This window comes from Elgaria multicarinata, chromosome 8, assembly GCF_023053635.1.
Source record: "Elgaria multicarinata webbii isolate HBS135686 ecotype San Diego chromosome 8, rElgMul1.1.pri, whole genome shotgun sequence".
NCBI classification, from domain to species: Eukaryota; Metazoa; Chordata; class Lepidosauria; order Squamata; family Anguidae; genus Elgaria; species Elgaria multicarinata.
Genome location: NC_086178.1, coordinates 75,129,097 through 75,145,621, shown reverse-complemented (window position 1 = coordinate 75,145,621; position 16,525 = coordinate 75,129,097). Strand labels below are relative to the sequence as shown.

The 16,525-nt window shown below is 41.3% G+C and overlaps 1 protein-coding gene across 1 annotated transcript in view; it reads left to right on the top strand.

The window, feature by feature from the left end:
- Positions 1 to 1,284: 1,284 nt before the first annotated feature.
- C8H10orf90 (chromosome 8 C10orf90 homolog) overlaps positions 1,285 to 16,525 on the top strand; it is a 110,377-nt gene continuing 95,136 nt past the window's right edge. The window contains exon 1 of the mRNA XM_063132808.1: positions 1,285 to 1,543. Within this exon, the coding sequence (XP_062988878.1) occupies positions 1,381 to 1,543 (163 nt within the window). The 5' untranslated portion in view covers positions 1,285 to 1,380. The remainder of the gene's footprint in view (positions 1,544 to 16,525) is intronic.

The following is a 16,525-nucleotide window of genomic DNA, read 5'->3' as shown; positions in this document are numbered from 1 at the left end:
TACAGTGGGATGACCTGCAAATCTGCATTTGAGTTAATAAAATCAGGAATTCTAACAGCCTAATTTAGATATTTTCTGTTGATGCTAAGCAAATGAAAGTCAGAAACCCTTGCAATTCTACTACAAATCATTTAACAATCTTTAAGTAGATTCCAATTGACCGTCTGCTCAACCTTGCTTCTCATGCCTCACAACAAACCAACAAACCACCCAATCATTGTGTAACATTAATGCTGGAGTTGTGATAAATACATGGATCACTGTAGTCAAATCCTTGTCTAGACAGTGGACACAGCATCTGTGAGGAGTCGCAAGTGTTTTTCCTGCACTGAAAAGATTCGTTCTTGTAAATGATCTAAACAGAAACATGCCCAGAGTGGGAAGAAGAGATGCCTGTTGTGTTTTCCAACTGGCACACTGGGTTCTCAAAGCGTATGGCTACTCAACTGAAAAATCCAAGGCTCAGGACCCTTTGGGTCTTTTCTTCCCCTTCCTGGGGTGTGACCATGGAAACATTGCCCTGTTTAAGGCTGTGTACCCTCTGTACAAAATAAATAAATGATAGAGATAGTGTGTGTGAGTGTGTGTGTGTATATATAGATAAAAAAATCAAATGTTGGCAAGCACAGATGCACCATGCATAGAGACACACTGAGAGATTGAGTTTGGGATTTTCTCAGGAAATGCCCATTCATTCATTTCATTGGGGCTTGTGTATAGAAGTCCCTGATAGAATGGGCCCTAACTTTGTTTACATCTATCTCTTTGGCCAAGTGGAAGCTACATAAACACAAGGCAAGCATTCTAGAGCTCAATCTGTCCTTAACGAAGCACCTAGAAACAGAGAACACCACCAGTTAAAATATTAAAGTTGCAGGAATGAAAGATTCATGCAGCTTCAGCCAGATAGATATCCTTGCTGGCTGAACCTAAGATCTCTTGCCAGTAAAAGTTTCCCCCCCTCTCTCTCCGCCCCCCCCCCCGAGGTGGGGTAGTGGGAAGGTTATGCAGCAGCCAAAATTGATATGTGGGCAGTGGGGGCCCTGTATTTAGAGACACAGATTCTAACCAATCAAGCTAAATGAAATCCGCAGGCCTGGGCCTTATCTTCCTAGATAACCCTCATTAATCCAGTGAGCTTCTGAGGACAAAAAAGAAGAAATGAATTGCTTCATTTGTGTCGCTTGAACAGAATGCTAATGAGGGGAGGTGGAAAAAAAAGTTAATTATTCATGCCAGCGACTGAGAAGAAGGCAGATCCTGGCTTTCCCTGTTACCATTGCAACAAGTGGCTGTCGGCCTAGCGAGAGCAAAGCAAGGGAAGTATTCTGGCGTTACAGAATGTTTAGTTACAGTCTGTAACTAAAAAAACAGACAAAGATGCCTTCTCAGGAAAGGAAACCTATGTTCTTGAGCTGCATAACACACAGCCGGGAGGATTTAAGAAGAGCAAAGCCCATTGCAGCTTGGAACCAAGATAGATTTATATCCCAGATTTGCTTCATGATTAACCACTCCTCCTGGGGGAAACAGTGTTGCCTTGGTAAGTTTTTTACAAGTTTTCGAGGCTTTCCGTACCAATAATGGCTGTTTGCTGTGCAATGGTTGTTATTGTTGTTGTTTTGCTTCTGTTTGTACATATTTGATAAACTTTTGAAAACACAGTGGATGACATGGCAGGGTTCTGCATTTTGAATAGACTTTACCAGAGCAATCCTATACATGTTACTCAAAATTAAATCCCATTACATTCTAAGAAACTTATTCCTAGGTATGTATATGGTTGAACTGTATAGAACAAAAATATTGAGGATTAAGAATCCCTGTTCATTTTAAGCACCTTTTAATTAAATAAACTTGAATTAAAGTATAGAAACATATTCCTTAAATTATACTTTCCCTTGTTAACCAAAGTTTTGCCGGAGCTTAACAAAAGCATTGGCATTTTGTGATTGTGGTTTTGTATTTTATTATTTGCATTCAGCATTGCATTTGAGAATATATAAAATCTTCTTTGGCCCATGTTTGATAAAGAAAACTGGTATGTAAATTATTATACCCAACTAAATGCCAAGCCACAAAAATAAAGGAAACTATAATTCAACATGCAATTTTTGCAAACCAAAATTGTAGCAAATTCTTATATAAAGAAAAGAAAACAAAATGAATCCAGATATTAAAATTAATTGATATCATATTTTGTAAGGGAATTTTACTTCATATGTGATGTGTGTATGCAATTTCCTGTTTAACATACATTTAGTGCCAGATGGTTACCATCAAATATTTCATTGTATTTGTAAGAGCTTTGTGTGTGCTGTCTAATTATTGCTTTCTAGAAGAATTGTGTTGCAGGACACATGTTCTGCTATACATCATTTGAAAGCAACATTATTAATGAATCTTGTTTTTCCAATGGCAAAAAAGACAGATGCTGTGTCTGTGAGACACAAAACAGTGGGGGAGCGGTGTTAGGCATCTATCTCCATTAGTCAGAGTCTTAAAAAAAAAACACCCTCCTGAAAGTTTTGATTTGTTAGTCAACACTAGTGAAATTGTTAACATTTCCCCATATGCCTTGCTACAGCAAAGACAAGCATCACAAAATGTAAATAATGGGTTTGCATTAATTCAGTACAACTCACATGCCAAGTTAAAAAATAGATTTTACCCCATTAAAAGAGAAAGATGGAAATAAATAACTTTCCAGACAAGAAGACAAATCGAAACGGGCTTAATTGTCTTTTGCAAAAACTGTGTTAGCATACACCCTGCTTAAAATTTACTTATTTTTCTCTCAAACTTTGTGATCTATGACAGCCTTCTTTTTTTATGCCAAAAGACCTTTTTAAAACAACAACAACAACATGTACAGCTATATCTTGTAGAGAACTGAAAATATTCACCAATACTAGCTAATTTTGGTGTATAGAAGCAACATGAAGCAATAGGGCAATATAACCAAAAGCACTTCTATAACATGGGTTGAGCCTTTCTTTTTTATGACTAATGTTGGACTTTTTGTGACTCATGATGGACAGGAGGAAAAACTGGCATCCAATTGCTATGCAGTGTTGTTGAAGCAACATGTTAGCACTATAATCTTAATACTTGAGTGGATTTAGTTGGTCTTCGGCAAAGTGCCTCTTTTACTTTGTACTCTCTATCCTCTGTAAAGTTGAAAATAGATAAATAGAGCTCGTAATATGAACTCTGTCAGTGGCAGCTACAAAAAGTACGTAACATAGTGATGAGCTGACAACAAATAGCACTGTTACTTGACAGAGGAAAAAAGTTACTTCTCTCCAGTCGGGATGTAGATGTCTTGTTGCAAGGGCAGACAACTTTTGGCCTTCCAGATGTTTTGCCCTACAACTCCCACCAGCCCTAGCCAGCATAACCAATGGTGATGGATGATGGGAGTTGTAGGCCAAAACGTCTGGAAGGCCAAAAGTTGCCCTCCAGATGTTTTGGCCCACAATTCCCATCTTCCATCACTATTGACTGTGCTGGCTAGGGCTTGTGAGAGTTGTAGGCCCAACAGGTGGAGGGCTGGAAGTTGTCCACTTCTGTTCTATTGCTTTGGCTGCAGCCCTAAACACAAACTAGAGAGCAAATCCCATTGAACTCAAGAAGGAATGACTTCTGAGGATTGATACTTAGGATGACACTTAGGATTGTGTCATTAGGATGCAGCTTTTATCTAATGTGATGCAGTCTATAAAAATATACTAGATCCATGGAAGTGAGGGTACAAATTAGTGTGAAAACATCTGAGAATTCATTAATAGTGTAATATCCACAGGCACCCCTTTGCCTGAATTCTCAGGGGACCATTTATCTGATTACTCGAGAACCAGTTGTACTTCTCAGGCTTCAATCCTATAGCCATAGTTTTGCATTATAAAACATGGAAATGCATATACCTTTCGGTGAATGTATTGTGTTGACAATATGACGGGAGTGGGATGGGTGGTTAAATGCGTGTCTCTTTCCCAGTGAAGTCACATGTTTCTGTACGTCACTTTGTGAATACTATCTAATGTATTTAGTGGTGGAGTGGATCCAGGGCTTTTGGGGATGCAGTGCTAGTGCTTTTTTATTATTATTAACAGGGATGCTGACATCATCTGCCACCCCTTCTGAATTTCCTGTTCCTATAACCCTAGCTGCAATTCTCAAAGTAATTGGTTAGGGATGGGTGTTGATTTTTCCCAACAACAGTATATTTTTCCCTGTTGTAATGCAAAGTATTTTGGGGTGGCTTAGTGTTGAATGGGAAATTAAGACTATTAGCTTTACATTTGACTTCCTCCTGGTGGAGATGAAAACTACTTCAATTGGACATCAGGAAAAACTTCCTGACTGTTAGAGCAGTATGACAATGGAACCAGTTACCCACACTAGAGGCATTCAAGAGGCAGCTGGACAGCCATCTGTCAGGTATGCTTTAAGGTGGATTCCTGCACTGAGCAGGGGGTTGGACTTGATGGCCTTATAGGCCCCTTCCAACTCTACTATTCTATGATTCTATGATTCTATGCTTGAAATGGTTTGTTGATATGGATTAACACAGCTGCCTGAATTTTAGGACTCTTCTTGATGGTGTGGCTAAGGGGACCATCATGGTGAGCACCTGCCACTGAATGTATTCCTTTGCAAAGCAATAGTGGCATATGGAATTCTCCCTTTGTAACATTTGCATAACTCTTCAGACACCGCTTTGTTTACCCACTCTTAATTTATAAATTAACCAAAGCGGCTCTGGAATGTGGGCTTTGAGCACTGTGGAGGGGGTTCAGAGGAGGGCAAGGATGATGACCAGGGGTCTAGAAACAAAGCCCTGTGAAGAGAGACTGAAAGAACTAGGCATGTTTAGCCTGGAGAAGAGAAGACTCAGGGGAGACATGATAGCACTCATAAAGCACTTGAAAAGTTGTCACACAGGGGAAGGCCAGGATCTCTTCTCGATCATCTCAGAGTGCAGGACACGGAATAATGGGCTCAAGTTACAGGAAGCCAGATACCGGCTGGACATCAGGAAAAACTTCCTGACTGTTAGAGCAGTATGACAATGGAACCAATTACCTAGGGAGGTCGTGGGCGTTCCCACACTAGAGGCATTCAAGAGGCAGCTGGACAACCATCTGTCAGGGATGCTTTAAGGTGGATTCCTGCATTGATCAGGGGGTTGAACTCTATGGCCTTATAAGCCCCTTCCAACTCCTCTATTCTATGATTCTATACATTCACATTCATACTTGGACAACTTTGTTTACCAGCCTTGGCAAGCTGTAAGCCTGCTGTGACTGTATGACCATCAGTGGTGATGGCACAGCTGTAGGTTCATTCCATTCTAATTGTATTGTGGATATTGAATTCTTTCCTGCCTTTGTTTAATGCTATCCTTCTGGCAGCTGGCAGAGGTCAACTATCCATGCTGATTTTATTAGATATTTTAGTAGCCTTTCATAGGGCTGATCATGAGGTTTTATTGAAATGCCTGTAGGTCTTTGCAAAAGATAATGAGGTTGCTCTTGATTTGCTTCTGGCAGGTGAGACAAGCTATTCCCATCATCATAAAGGCAGCTACCTTGAGGCACTGCTGAATATTGTTTTAAAATGGTGGACATGTTTGTCAAGTATTTGTTTATGGTCAATATGTGGATGATCTGGCTTTTCTGCATACTGTTTAAAGGATTTATTTATGTTTTTAAAAATGTCTTTCCTATAAGGAAGGGTTGACATTCATATTCCTACCTCCCACCCTATATAGAATCTATTGGCAATTTAAAATTTTATTTTTGCACAGCACCTTTTAAAACAATGGTGAGTTTTATCACCATTTTAAAATTGTAGCAAATCAGGAGAAAGTATCCTAATCATGACTTGAGAATAATGGAAAATAAAGTCATACCTCAGCAGTTTGTGGAATCTCCTTTCTGGGAAATCCTTAATTCTTTGTCTGTACTTGTTTTTCTGTGTCTGTTTTGCCCAAGGTGATTTATATATCACTGACCCTGTTCAGATGACACACTAAGCCACTGTGGTTAAGCATATTGAGCTAAACATTATGGTTTAGCACGTTGTGTGAATCATTCCTAATCATGGTGGCTACATAACTACAGTTGCAATGCACTTCCTAATCGTTTGCTGCAAAAGGGTTAGCCGCCTAATCACGACTTAGTGTGTTGTCTGAACAGGCCCACATCCTAGCCCTGGCCAGTGGCTGGTGGTTAAGAGCTTGCTATGTCCTGGCCAGTTTAGTAGCTTTCTTGAAGTAAGAGCATGACGTAGACACCCTGAGGTGTTATAGGGGTCTCTGGGGTGTGCTCAGACCGCAAACAAGGCTCAGTTAAGCTGGAAGCAGCACATGCTGCCTCTGTTCTAAGGATGGGGAGACACTGGTTTGCATTTTAATTTGAACTTTTCTAATTTCGCACTCTCAAACCAATATATGAACCACAACTCAATGATCTTTCAAAATTTGCACTTCTTTGCATTTTGCAATGGAGTTCTCCAACAACATCAACAAAAAAGGTGTGGGGAAAATGCACATAGAGAAAGTGCACACCAAAGAAGGATATATTGGTGGAAATAATTTTCAGAAAAGCGTTACATTTGCAAGCATGCTTACAAAAACAAGCACATTAGGCAAAATTGCATATTAAAACATATGTATTAAGAGAAATGGGTGAATTTTTATGTGATCTTTAACAAAAAAACAAAGTTAAGGAGGAACCAAATTAAAGATTAGAAAACTGAGCAACAGAATAACTGAAATGGATAGATTTGTCCATCCCTACGCTGATCTGGCTAGGCCCGCACAAAGTAAAAGTGAGTCCCAGAGTCACCTGTGACTACATGGGATATACTCTCATTTCAGGCAGGAACTGGAGGGCCTATCAGGTGAGAGTCTAGGGAGTCTGGAGAGTTCCATTGATATTATTCTGCCCAGGAGCCCACATAAACCTGAAGGTGATAGTGTTGCTGATGTACATTGCTTTTTCAGTATCCAGGATGAGTACTCGGGACTTTAGAAAAAGGGCTTTTGTGATGCTGCTGTGCAGACTGATGAAGGATTGTTTACTTGTAGTAATTGCTACTGTTTTGAGCAGGGGTGAGCCGAAGGTAGATCTTTAGATGTTTTGTACTTCAACTTCCGGAAGTCCCTGCCAGCGTGGCCAATGATCAGAAATGCTGGGAGTTGGTCCGAAACATCTGGAGATCTCCTTTCTGCCCATCCCTGATCTAGAGCAGCATTCAACCTTTGCGTAGCCTTCTGAGGCTGAGGATAAAACAAGTTAGGCAGGATCAATGAGAAATAGGTGGATATCATCAAGAAAGGCTGTCTGATCCTTAGTGTTACAACAAGCTTTCGGGCTAGTGCAGGTAAGGTAGTAGCTGTTTTAGGCTTCTGTGTTTAATTGTGATGAGTGAGCTTATTACTGGAACACACACACACCTTATTTTGAAAATCCCTCCATGATAACCTTCTGCAAAAATGGTTTAACTTCATCAACACCATTTCCCATTATTTTCATTCCGCATCTTCATAAAACTGTGCTTGCTCTTCTACATATTTTTTTTTTGTCATTTACATCATATAAAACTTCCTTTTCCTTTCAAGTTGGCTGCTGGCTTCTGGAAGACTCTGGATCTCAGAAGTAATATTTTCTGAGACATTTCATTTCTTTAATTTGTTGTTGTTCTGGTGTTTGACATTTTCTAATCATGTACAACTCTCGGACTAGATTTTTTTCTGCAGCATTGCATATTGTAGACACAATTTGCTTTAATCAGGGCTCTTGGTAATCTGAAGTACTTCAGAACAATTTTATAGCAAATTTGAATAAATTCAGCACCAATATCTGACACAGTGATCAAATGTAATTGCTTACAATTTCACACCCACAAGATCCTTAGCTGACTTCAAAATCCCTAGTACTCTGGATTTTCACAGTTTCATCACCATGGAATCCATCTCTCGGAGCAACACTCAAACTTCTAATGCAGTTGAATGTAAAATCGTATGGCTGAGTTTAGAGTGATGTACGGGAATTAGCCATGATGCAGCCCGGTTTTTTAGAGTTGAGAACAAAAGAGCAGCAAGCAAAGATGTGAAATCTCAAGATGCCTTCATTTCATTTCAATTTCTGTTGGTACGTGACCATCCTGTAAACCAGCCTTCCCAAACATGGTGTCCTACAGAAGTTTTGGACTACAGCTCTCAGAATTGTTGAGGATTGGCCATGCTGGCTGGGGCATCTGGGAGTTGAAGCCCACAACTTCTGGAGTGCACCAGGTTGGGAATGGCTGCTGTAGACCATAGCTAACATTTCTAACTTACCTCCCACAACATCTATCTTAAAATTTTTTATACAAACTCTAGTTTCCTCTTCTCTCTTGGCCTGTACATATGACTTAACTTGTACTTTTCAAATCCGTTAAGCAAGTCAATTATGCAGGCAAATGATCAAGCACTAAGGTTTAATTCCAGGCTAAGGCAAGAGTAATCAAGTTTCAAGCAAAGCACAGTATTGCCTGTTAAGAAGAAGGGTCTGAGGTATGGCCAAGATCAAAACACAGATAAGCAGTGAGATATAATATGCAGTCCAGCAAGCAGAGTCAAGCAAGAACCCAAGGAGGTTCAATCAAATGGCAAGGTCAGGGATATAATGCACTGGAGCTGGTAGAACAATGTTATTCTAGGAATGGCTAGCTTGAAACTGAAGGCTTATATGGCTTCCTGAGCCTCATGCAGGGCTCAGCTCAAGCTTGTTACAGGCCCGTTAGCAACAGTCCTACTCAGGAGGAATTCCTTGCTCTTGAGGAGGCCTTTCCTTTTGAGGAGTCTGCCTTTGTAGTCAAGCTCTACTGGCCTGCCTCTTGAGGTGACAACTGCCCTAGGAGCTAGGTAATTGCTAACTTCTCCCTCAGAGGTGGAACTTCATTCTTTATGTGGAGACGGACCTGCAGACATCTCCCCAGAGGTCCCAGGCTCCCCCAGGTCTCATGGGATGGCTCCTCGGCATTGTTAGTCTCTGGGAGCTCTAGCTCCTCGGAGGAGGAGGATTTTTCCATCTGGGTATGACACATTGTCACATTGCTTCCCCCACTGATTGCCAATATTATTCTTTTTGTCTCTTTCACTGTTGCTTTTGGCCATTGTTTTCTGCTGTCTGAAATATCCTGTTGCACATGCACTCAATAGCCAGACAGTAGAATTGCATCTGGTAGCCGCAGAATTAAGAGAGATTTCAATAGTCCTCCAATTCAATAACCTGAAATGGAAACATTAGCTGGTTATTTAATGTATTAAACTGACTTTGACTTTGGCATTTCTAGTTGTACCCCAGGCTAAAATGAATCAAGGAAAATTCTGGGTCAACTCCTTGAAAACATTTTTCTCTTTATATATCCTATTTCAGGGGTGGGCAACATGAAATTAAGCTGAGGGCCATATGTGGTAGTAGAGCCACAGGCTGGCCTATTTCAACTTTGTTGTTATTTTAGCCTTTCTATATGGCAGAAAATCTGTGAGGAGAGAAACCATACCTTGGACTTGTTTGCCTGTTCCTTATCCTTTCCGTGCTGGTCTTTCCTTTCAGCCCTCTACCCACATTTAATTTCTCCTCCAAAACCTTACATTTGTTGTCATCTCTCTGCTGTTTATTTCTTTGCTCTAACTAGCTCGCTCTTCTCCTGAGTCTGCCTTTGAACAAGGCTGGCAGATGCGGCAGAAGTCTATTAGTGCTGAGCTTCTAAGTATAAGTGCTTCCCCTGCAGTGCTACTTGCAGAGTGCAACTAAGTAAGAGAATCTGGTTGTGCACACCGGAGTGCAGTGATAATAGAATTCTTCTGCTGGAGCAGCAGGAACTGGTAGTCTTGTGGACTTCAGTAACTCGGAGAAAAGTAGCCCACTGGCTCTTAACTTCCATGCAGAGCTGGCAGCCAATAGCTTTGATCATCCTGAAAGTCTAAGATAAACGGATAGGTAACTTTTCATGTCACGTGCTACGGCTTGTTGGTGAAACAATTTTAAAGCTTTGACTGGTTGTTGAAGTGTTCTTGACAGGATGTCAAGCCCGCTGTTCTATATCTCATTTAACCACGGTTTCTAGCTACATTTGTGGAGTAATTTGAAATGTTCCAGCTGGCACAGAGGGTACCTTGTTAACTGCATGCCACAAATATTGTCCTTAAAATGTCTTGGCAAATAAGATCATTAGTGCAAAAAGTAGGTGAGTCGACTTGTTGTGTGAGACTTCACCATCAGTTTAATTATCACAACTGTATGATGTGGTTGCTTCTTTCTTATTATGGCCAAGGTTTGGAGAAGTGGGACCTTAAAATCCAGAGTATTTAGTCTGTGGCGTTGCACTGAAATTTTGTAAGCAGCTAGAGAGTTCTCTCTTCAATATATTTTTTTGTGAACCGCCCAGAGAGCTCCGGCTATTGGGCGGTATAGAAATGTAATAAATAAATAAATAAATAAATATGGAAAAGAATAACATTAGGGGAAGCTTCCCTCTCTGTGTGCATTTCTAAGCCCCCTATAATTTGAGTTAGCAAAGTGCTGCATTAATTATGAAAGGTTAACTATATTCTGGTCCAAGTAAGACGTTTCTCTGACTGCAAGGACAGCTATAAGATGAAGCTGACCCTAGTCATACGTTTGTCCTTTAATTTAAACTTTTAAATTTAATTTAAATGGTGCAATACTATGCATGTCTAATCAGAAGTAACCACTATTGCATTTAGTAGGACTTACTTCCAAGAGCATGTGCTAAAGAAACTGCAAAATGATTTGGAACAGCAAGTTAGGGGCTGGGTCCATTTAATGAAACCATTACTCCTTGAATTCCTGGGTCAATTAGACAAATGTTTGGTCAAAACGTTGTTTCTTTCCAGCTCGAGCCCTATGCTGGGGAGGGCAATGCCAGTCTTCCCCAACCTGGTGCCTTCCAATGGGTTGGACTACACTTCCCATCACCCCCAGCCTGTGCTTTAAATAAACAGTACACTACAAATTGCAACAGGTTGGGTTCAATCTTGATATTGTACAAACAGGAATTGTAAGGAAAAATCTATAGATCCCTTTTCAATTTGCATTCAGTAACATATATTCTTAATAAAACATGACATCAAAATATAACTATGTAGGTTAAAACAACAGCAACATAAATGCATACGGTTCAAAATTCTTAGCTGAAGAGTTTAAGAGGAGAGCTTTCTTAGTCCAAGGGGCCATCTTAACGGCACATTGAGAATCACTCCCAGCTTTTCTCTGCTTTTTCATTAAATTGGTTTTGGTCTACCAGCAGCACACTAGCTGAAAAAAGTGGACTACACCCCTCCCAACCAATCGCTTTCACATGTTGCACTACACTCTAGTCTGCTTTACTTTGGGGTGGTGTGTGCGGAGTCCCACCAGTTGAAATGAGCATCATCAACCAGGTTTGAGAAGCTTGGTGCCAGCCCCCTCTCGCCCTGCTCAGGGAAAGGAAATATATTGTAAAGGATATCAGGCATCCGGAGAAAAGGAGCAGAGACTTTTGCCTGGAAGTTTCCCTACATTCCCCCAATAAGTGTGCTTGCCAGTCTTTCTCCACAGAAATGATATTCCCCTGTCTCTACTGCTGGATGGAACCATGCAGCAATATCACACATAGGGAGCCATAGGGTATATCACTAAGGCACTATAGCACTATAACAAATTAGCGATTTAATGATTTGGGGATTTTGAAGATTTAGTGATTTAGAGACTTAGAGATTCTAGAAAATTAGGCAGCTAAACCCAGATTGTTTATTTCAGAGGGGTGGAGAAGGAAGGAAGAATAAATCACAGTGAACTGTAAAGTGAAGAAACATGAACTGTATCTGTGCAGGCTACTGCAAAATGGCAGAAAAGGACAACAACGGGGGGGGGGGGAACAGGGAGGGCACCACTTCTTGACCAAAGTCCCATCCAGGGGAAAAAGATATCCCTGGGCCTGTCCATCATGCCATATTTAATCTGGACTGGAGGAGTGAGGCACACAGCCGCTGAACCACATGGGAGCTGCATGAAGGGGGGAAGTGGACTAAATGGACTCTTCAAAAGGCGCCTTTTCCTGAGGGGATCCGCAGGATTTCTGTGGATTGACAACAACATCTTGACCCCAACAGCTCCCACTCTGCATTAAATCAGCCATGTAGATTTGCTCCAGGTCTCTTACCTGGCTGAGAATAGGCTGTCCAGCTAATATGCAGATACATTGGCATTAGTGAGCTTCTGGATATGAATAAATTGATATGCCAAAACACCAGAGCACATTCATACACTTTCTACCATATTACTTCATTGTTTACTATCCCTGCATATTTGAGCTCAGTCTTAACTCTTCATAAATTCCAGTGAGATTAAAATATGAAAAAGGCTTAAGGTTAACATATATCTTTCAGGCTCAGTAAGATTGATTTTAAATCCTACGTTTGAGAAAACAACTCCCATCTCAAAATTTACTACTGAAAATCCAATTGTATAAACTTTTCTAAACAACATTTCAGATTTCAAAGGTGTATACCATATACCAGTGTTCTTCAACTGCTCCAGCCCCGAGACCCATCTTGGACTCCCAACCTGCAACACGGGACCCATTTTCACAATTTTCTCCATGCCCAGCACGCCGGCAACAGCTTTGCTGCGACCCATCTGAACTGATCCTGTGACCCACTTTTGGGTCACGAGCCATCAGTTGAAGACCATTGCCATATCCAATATTTATTAACCTTTAATTATTAGTCATTAACTGATAAGTGAAGTCTAAGCAATCCAGAATTCATTGTGGACCTGCTTAAATCTTGTGCGCCTTCTCTTGAATACAATCTGTGTTCTCACATACGTACTGTATCATTAAACTTTTTCAATGGTTCTTTTCTTGGTGCTTTATAGAAAAATATCTTATATTTTTTGAGAGAAGAAGGTTAGCAATTTCTCAGTAGCATTTCCAGCAGTTCCAATGTAGATAAAATCTGCCGTTTCCCAGGGATATGTCACACTCTGCCTTTGGCTGATTATCTATTGGAATCTAGCCTTGCATGGGACGTTTTCCTGTTTGTTCAGTAAATTGCCCTTGCCAGCTGTCTTCTCCTGGTTGCTGTTTCAACAAGCTCAGTTCAGCCCCCATGCAGGTTCTGACTCACCAGAACTGGACATAAGCATTTTGTTGCCCTGTTTGACTCCATTCTCGATTTGAGAGGCATTTGCGGTTCCAAATTTTCAGGGCCGATGATGGCCTTATGAGAAACCTGACCAAGCCTGCTACCAAAAATGACAGCCTTGTGTTGCATTCTTCTCCTCTGTAATGTGTAGCAAAATGTACCTTGTCTCCTAGGGGTGTGCAGAGCAGGTCTGCTCCTCCCCGAAATTCAGGGCAAAGCTCCAATGAGGGGATTCCCCACCCCGATTTTTAGGGCAGCTCTGTCTCCCCGCACTGTCAGATTACCTGGAGAAAAACTGCTCCGTTTTCGGAGAAGTGCTCTATTATCATTAATGGAAATTAACAAAAATGCTTACATCTCCATAATTTTTAAAGATAAAGAGATGAAACTTGACATCCTGGTAGCTCTTAAGTAGGGCTTTAGCTATGCCAAGTTGGATACAGATCCCTTCATCTCTTGAGTGTTACGATTTTTAAAAATATATATCCTCCAACCATTCCCCACCCCATAGACACATACATACTTCAGATGCACTTTATCTTCTCTCAAGAGAGCTTGCAGAAGTTTCAGAAACTAGAAACCACCTACAAAAATCGAAGTCCACTATCTCCATGTGTGGAACAAGAACACCCACACCCACCCACCCACCCACATGCTCAATAACACAAAGGGGAGCATGGGGTGGTACTCCAGAAAGCAAATAAAAGCAGACAGACGCACAGAGAAAAGAAAACCCAGCAAAGAAAGCTGGCACTGGCTGTGTTGGGAGAGGGACAGGTCCACCCCCCAAATTAGGCGCACCCTTTTCTCCATGCTGCTGCTGGTCCTCCTGTAGGAGAAGTCGGGTGTGGGTGGTCTTGAGGCTCTACCTACACCTTCTCCTTCAAAATGCAAGTCTAGCACCTGGGATCATTTTTCTTTGGTGGTGGAGCATCCCAGGTATGCTAGATCTTAGGAGGCTGCACCCCCTTCAAGCCAGTGGTCAGTCTCAGGTTGGCAGCAGCAGTGGTGACAGTGCTGTGGGCAAGGCTCCCGCCTCCCATGCACAGAGGCAGGCCACTAGCCCAGCTGGACTAGTGGGGCAAGGGTGGAGGGGGCTTCAAAATGCCCCCAGATAGGAAGATGCTAGGGAAAGCTTTCCCATTTCCAGGACATTCAGTCAGCCTCAGCCACATTGTGAAAGAGCAGTGCTACAGGCTCTTTCTTTTATAATTTGCAATCCTTCCCCCTAAGCAATGTGATTAGAGGTGGGACAGGGAGGAGACTGTGGCTATTGGTTAGCCACAGATGTCAGTCTCAGAACTACCCTGCCCCACCCCTCAGCGTCTTCCTAATATGGAAGTGTCCATTTGGGGCTCCAAATGGATCCATTTGGGGCTCCAAACGATCTAACAGCATGCAGGTTTCCAGTGGTTTTGAAACCACCCCCGAACCACACTGTGATTTTGGAGGTCCACTGGAAGTCTGTCGGATCCCCAGATTTTCAGTGGGCAGTGCACACCCCTATTGTTTTTTGATGTCAGCATGCTGTCTCTATTTCATCCTTGCTCCACATCATTGGCTGCTGCTGGCAGGGAATGGGAAAAACAAGTTTTACTATGGCTCAGTTCAAACAACACATTAATCAACACATTGTGAAAATTTCACTCAACGGTTGAGTTTCTAGGGAGTACTCCCCACACAATATGTTCTAACTCCACTGTTGTGTGACTGTAGGCTACTTTGGAATTGAATAAAATCCATCATAGTGTTTGATTGACAGTTCCTCTTCCTTGTCTCTTTCCCCAGTCCTCCCAATGGTATCCCATCAGCCATTGCTGCAAAAAAACCCAATCCCAGCAGCCCTCCTAGTGCGGCACTTGCTTCTTTCGCTGCTCTTGCCATGGAACTCTGTACCCAGTGGGAAAAGTCCACTCAACACAACAGAAAACTCCACAGAGCCCGCAACACAGCGGTTGTTCAGTGTGCATATTTTGCATGGAGTGTTCTCCAAAAAACCCTCCACCATTGTGGACAACACATGTGGACAACCACCAGACAACACATTTCTCAACGGTGGTGTAAAAACTCCACCGTGGAGTTCTAAAACCACTGTTGACTAAATCACCATTGACTAACATGTTGTCCAAACTGAACCTATATGTTATATGGTGGGATGTCAAGATGGAGAACAATTTTCTTTTGCACTGAATCACTGAGCAAGATTTAAATACTATGCATATTTTGGGTGAAGACCCCCTATAGACTTTTGGATCAGAACTTTACTATATATATATTTAAGACGGGTCACTTCTATTTGCACTACAATAATGGGATTTGCTTGGTAGTAGCAACAAAATACCTGTACATCCAGTACAGGATCAATGATTAAATTAATTAGCGGACAGAGGAGTATGTACCAAGTAGGCAGTTATATTTGCCCCTTTCTCTAAACTCTGGCAACCTTATAAAGATGCACTCTGTTCCAAAGTATTTTCAGACTTTAAATCCTCTTCACTTGGAAGGATTTCTACAAAAATGGCTTATGGAACAGACGTCAAAGAGAATGAATGTGGAAGCAATAAAAAGACAGAGGTGCAGAGTGAAAGTCTAGCAGTATTAGGGATGTCTGGATTTTGTGAAATCTGCCCCATCTGTGTTCTGTGGATTGTGCATAGTTGTCCTATCATCCATTTGAATTGTTTTTTGTGGTATGTGGAAAAATACACAAACAATTCTGTAAGAGGTTTCACAAAAATTTACATAATTTATGTTAGCATGTAACATTTAGCGTATTGTTCCCCATTCCATTCAACATTCCTCTCCCCTTCCCCCCTGGATATTTTCAAGCATGGCATATGTCTCAGCAGAAACTTGTGTATTTCCCTACAAATAAATTTGCATACATTTCCGGAAAGGTAGAATATATATATATATATATATCTGAAAGTCCATAGACCCTAGAGATTTCACAAGTTGATTTTTAGAAATCCAAACTCATTTTAGTCGGTCTCGGATTTCTCCAGCATCTCTCATCAATATAAATGTAAACAAAATAGTAACAAATAATTTTCATACCTCTCATAAGGGTGGTTTGTTACTTTGAGGCCATTTGTGTACAATGTGAAACCTGCATGGGATGGCATATGCAGGCCCATTTAGAAGACACTTTAAACCATGGCTTTAACCACGGTGGCTAAGCCAGAAAGACGGGCTGTGTTCAGAAGTCACCTTAAACCTTGGCTTTAACCATGGTGAATAAAGCAAAAAGACTTATTTACCATGGTTAAAGTCATGGTTTAAGGTGTCTTCTGAACACAGCCTGGCTTTCTGGTTTAA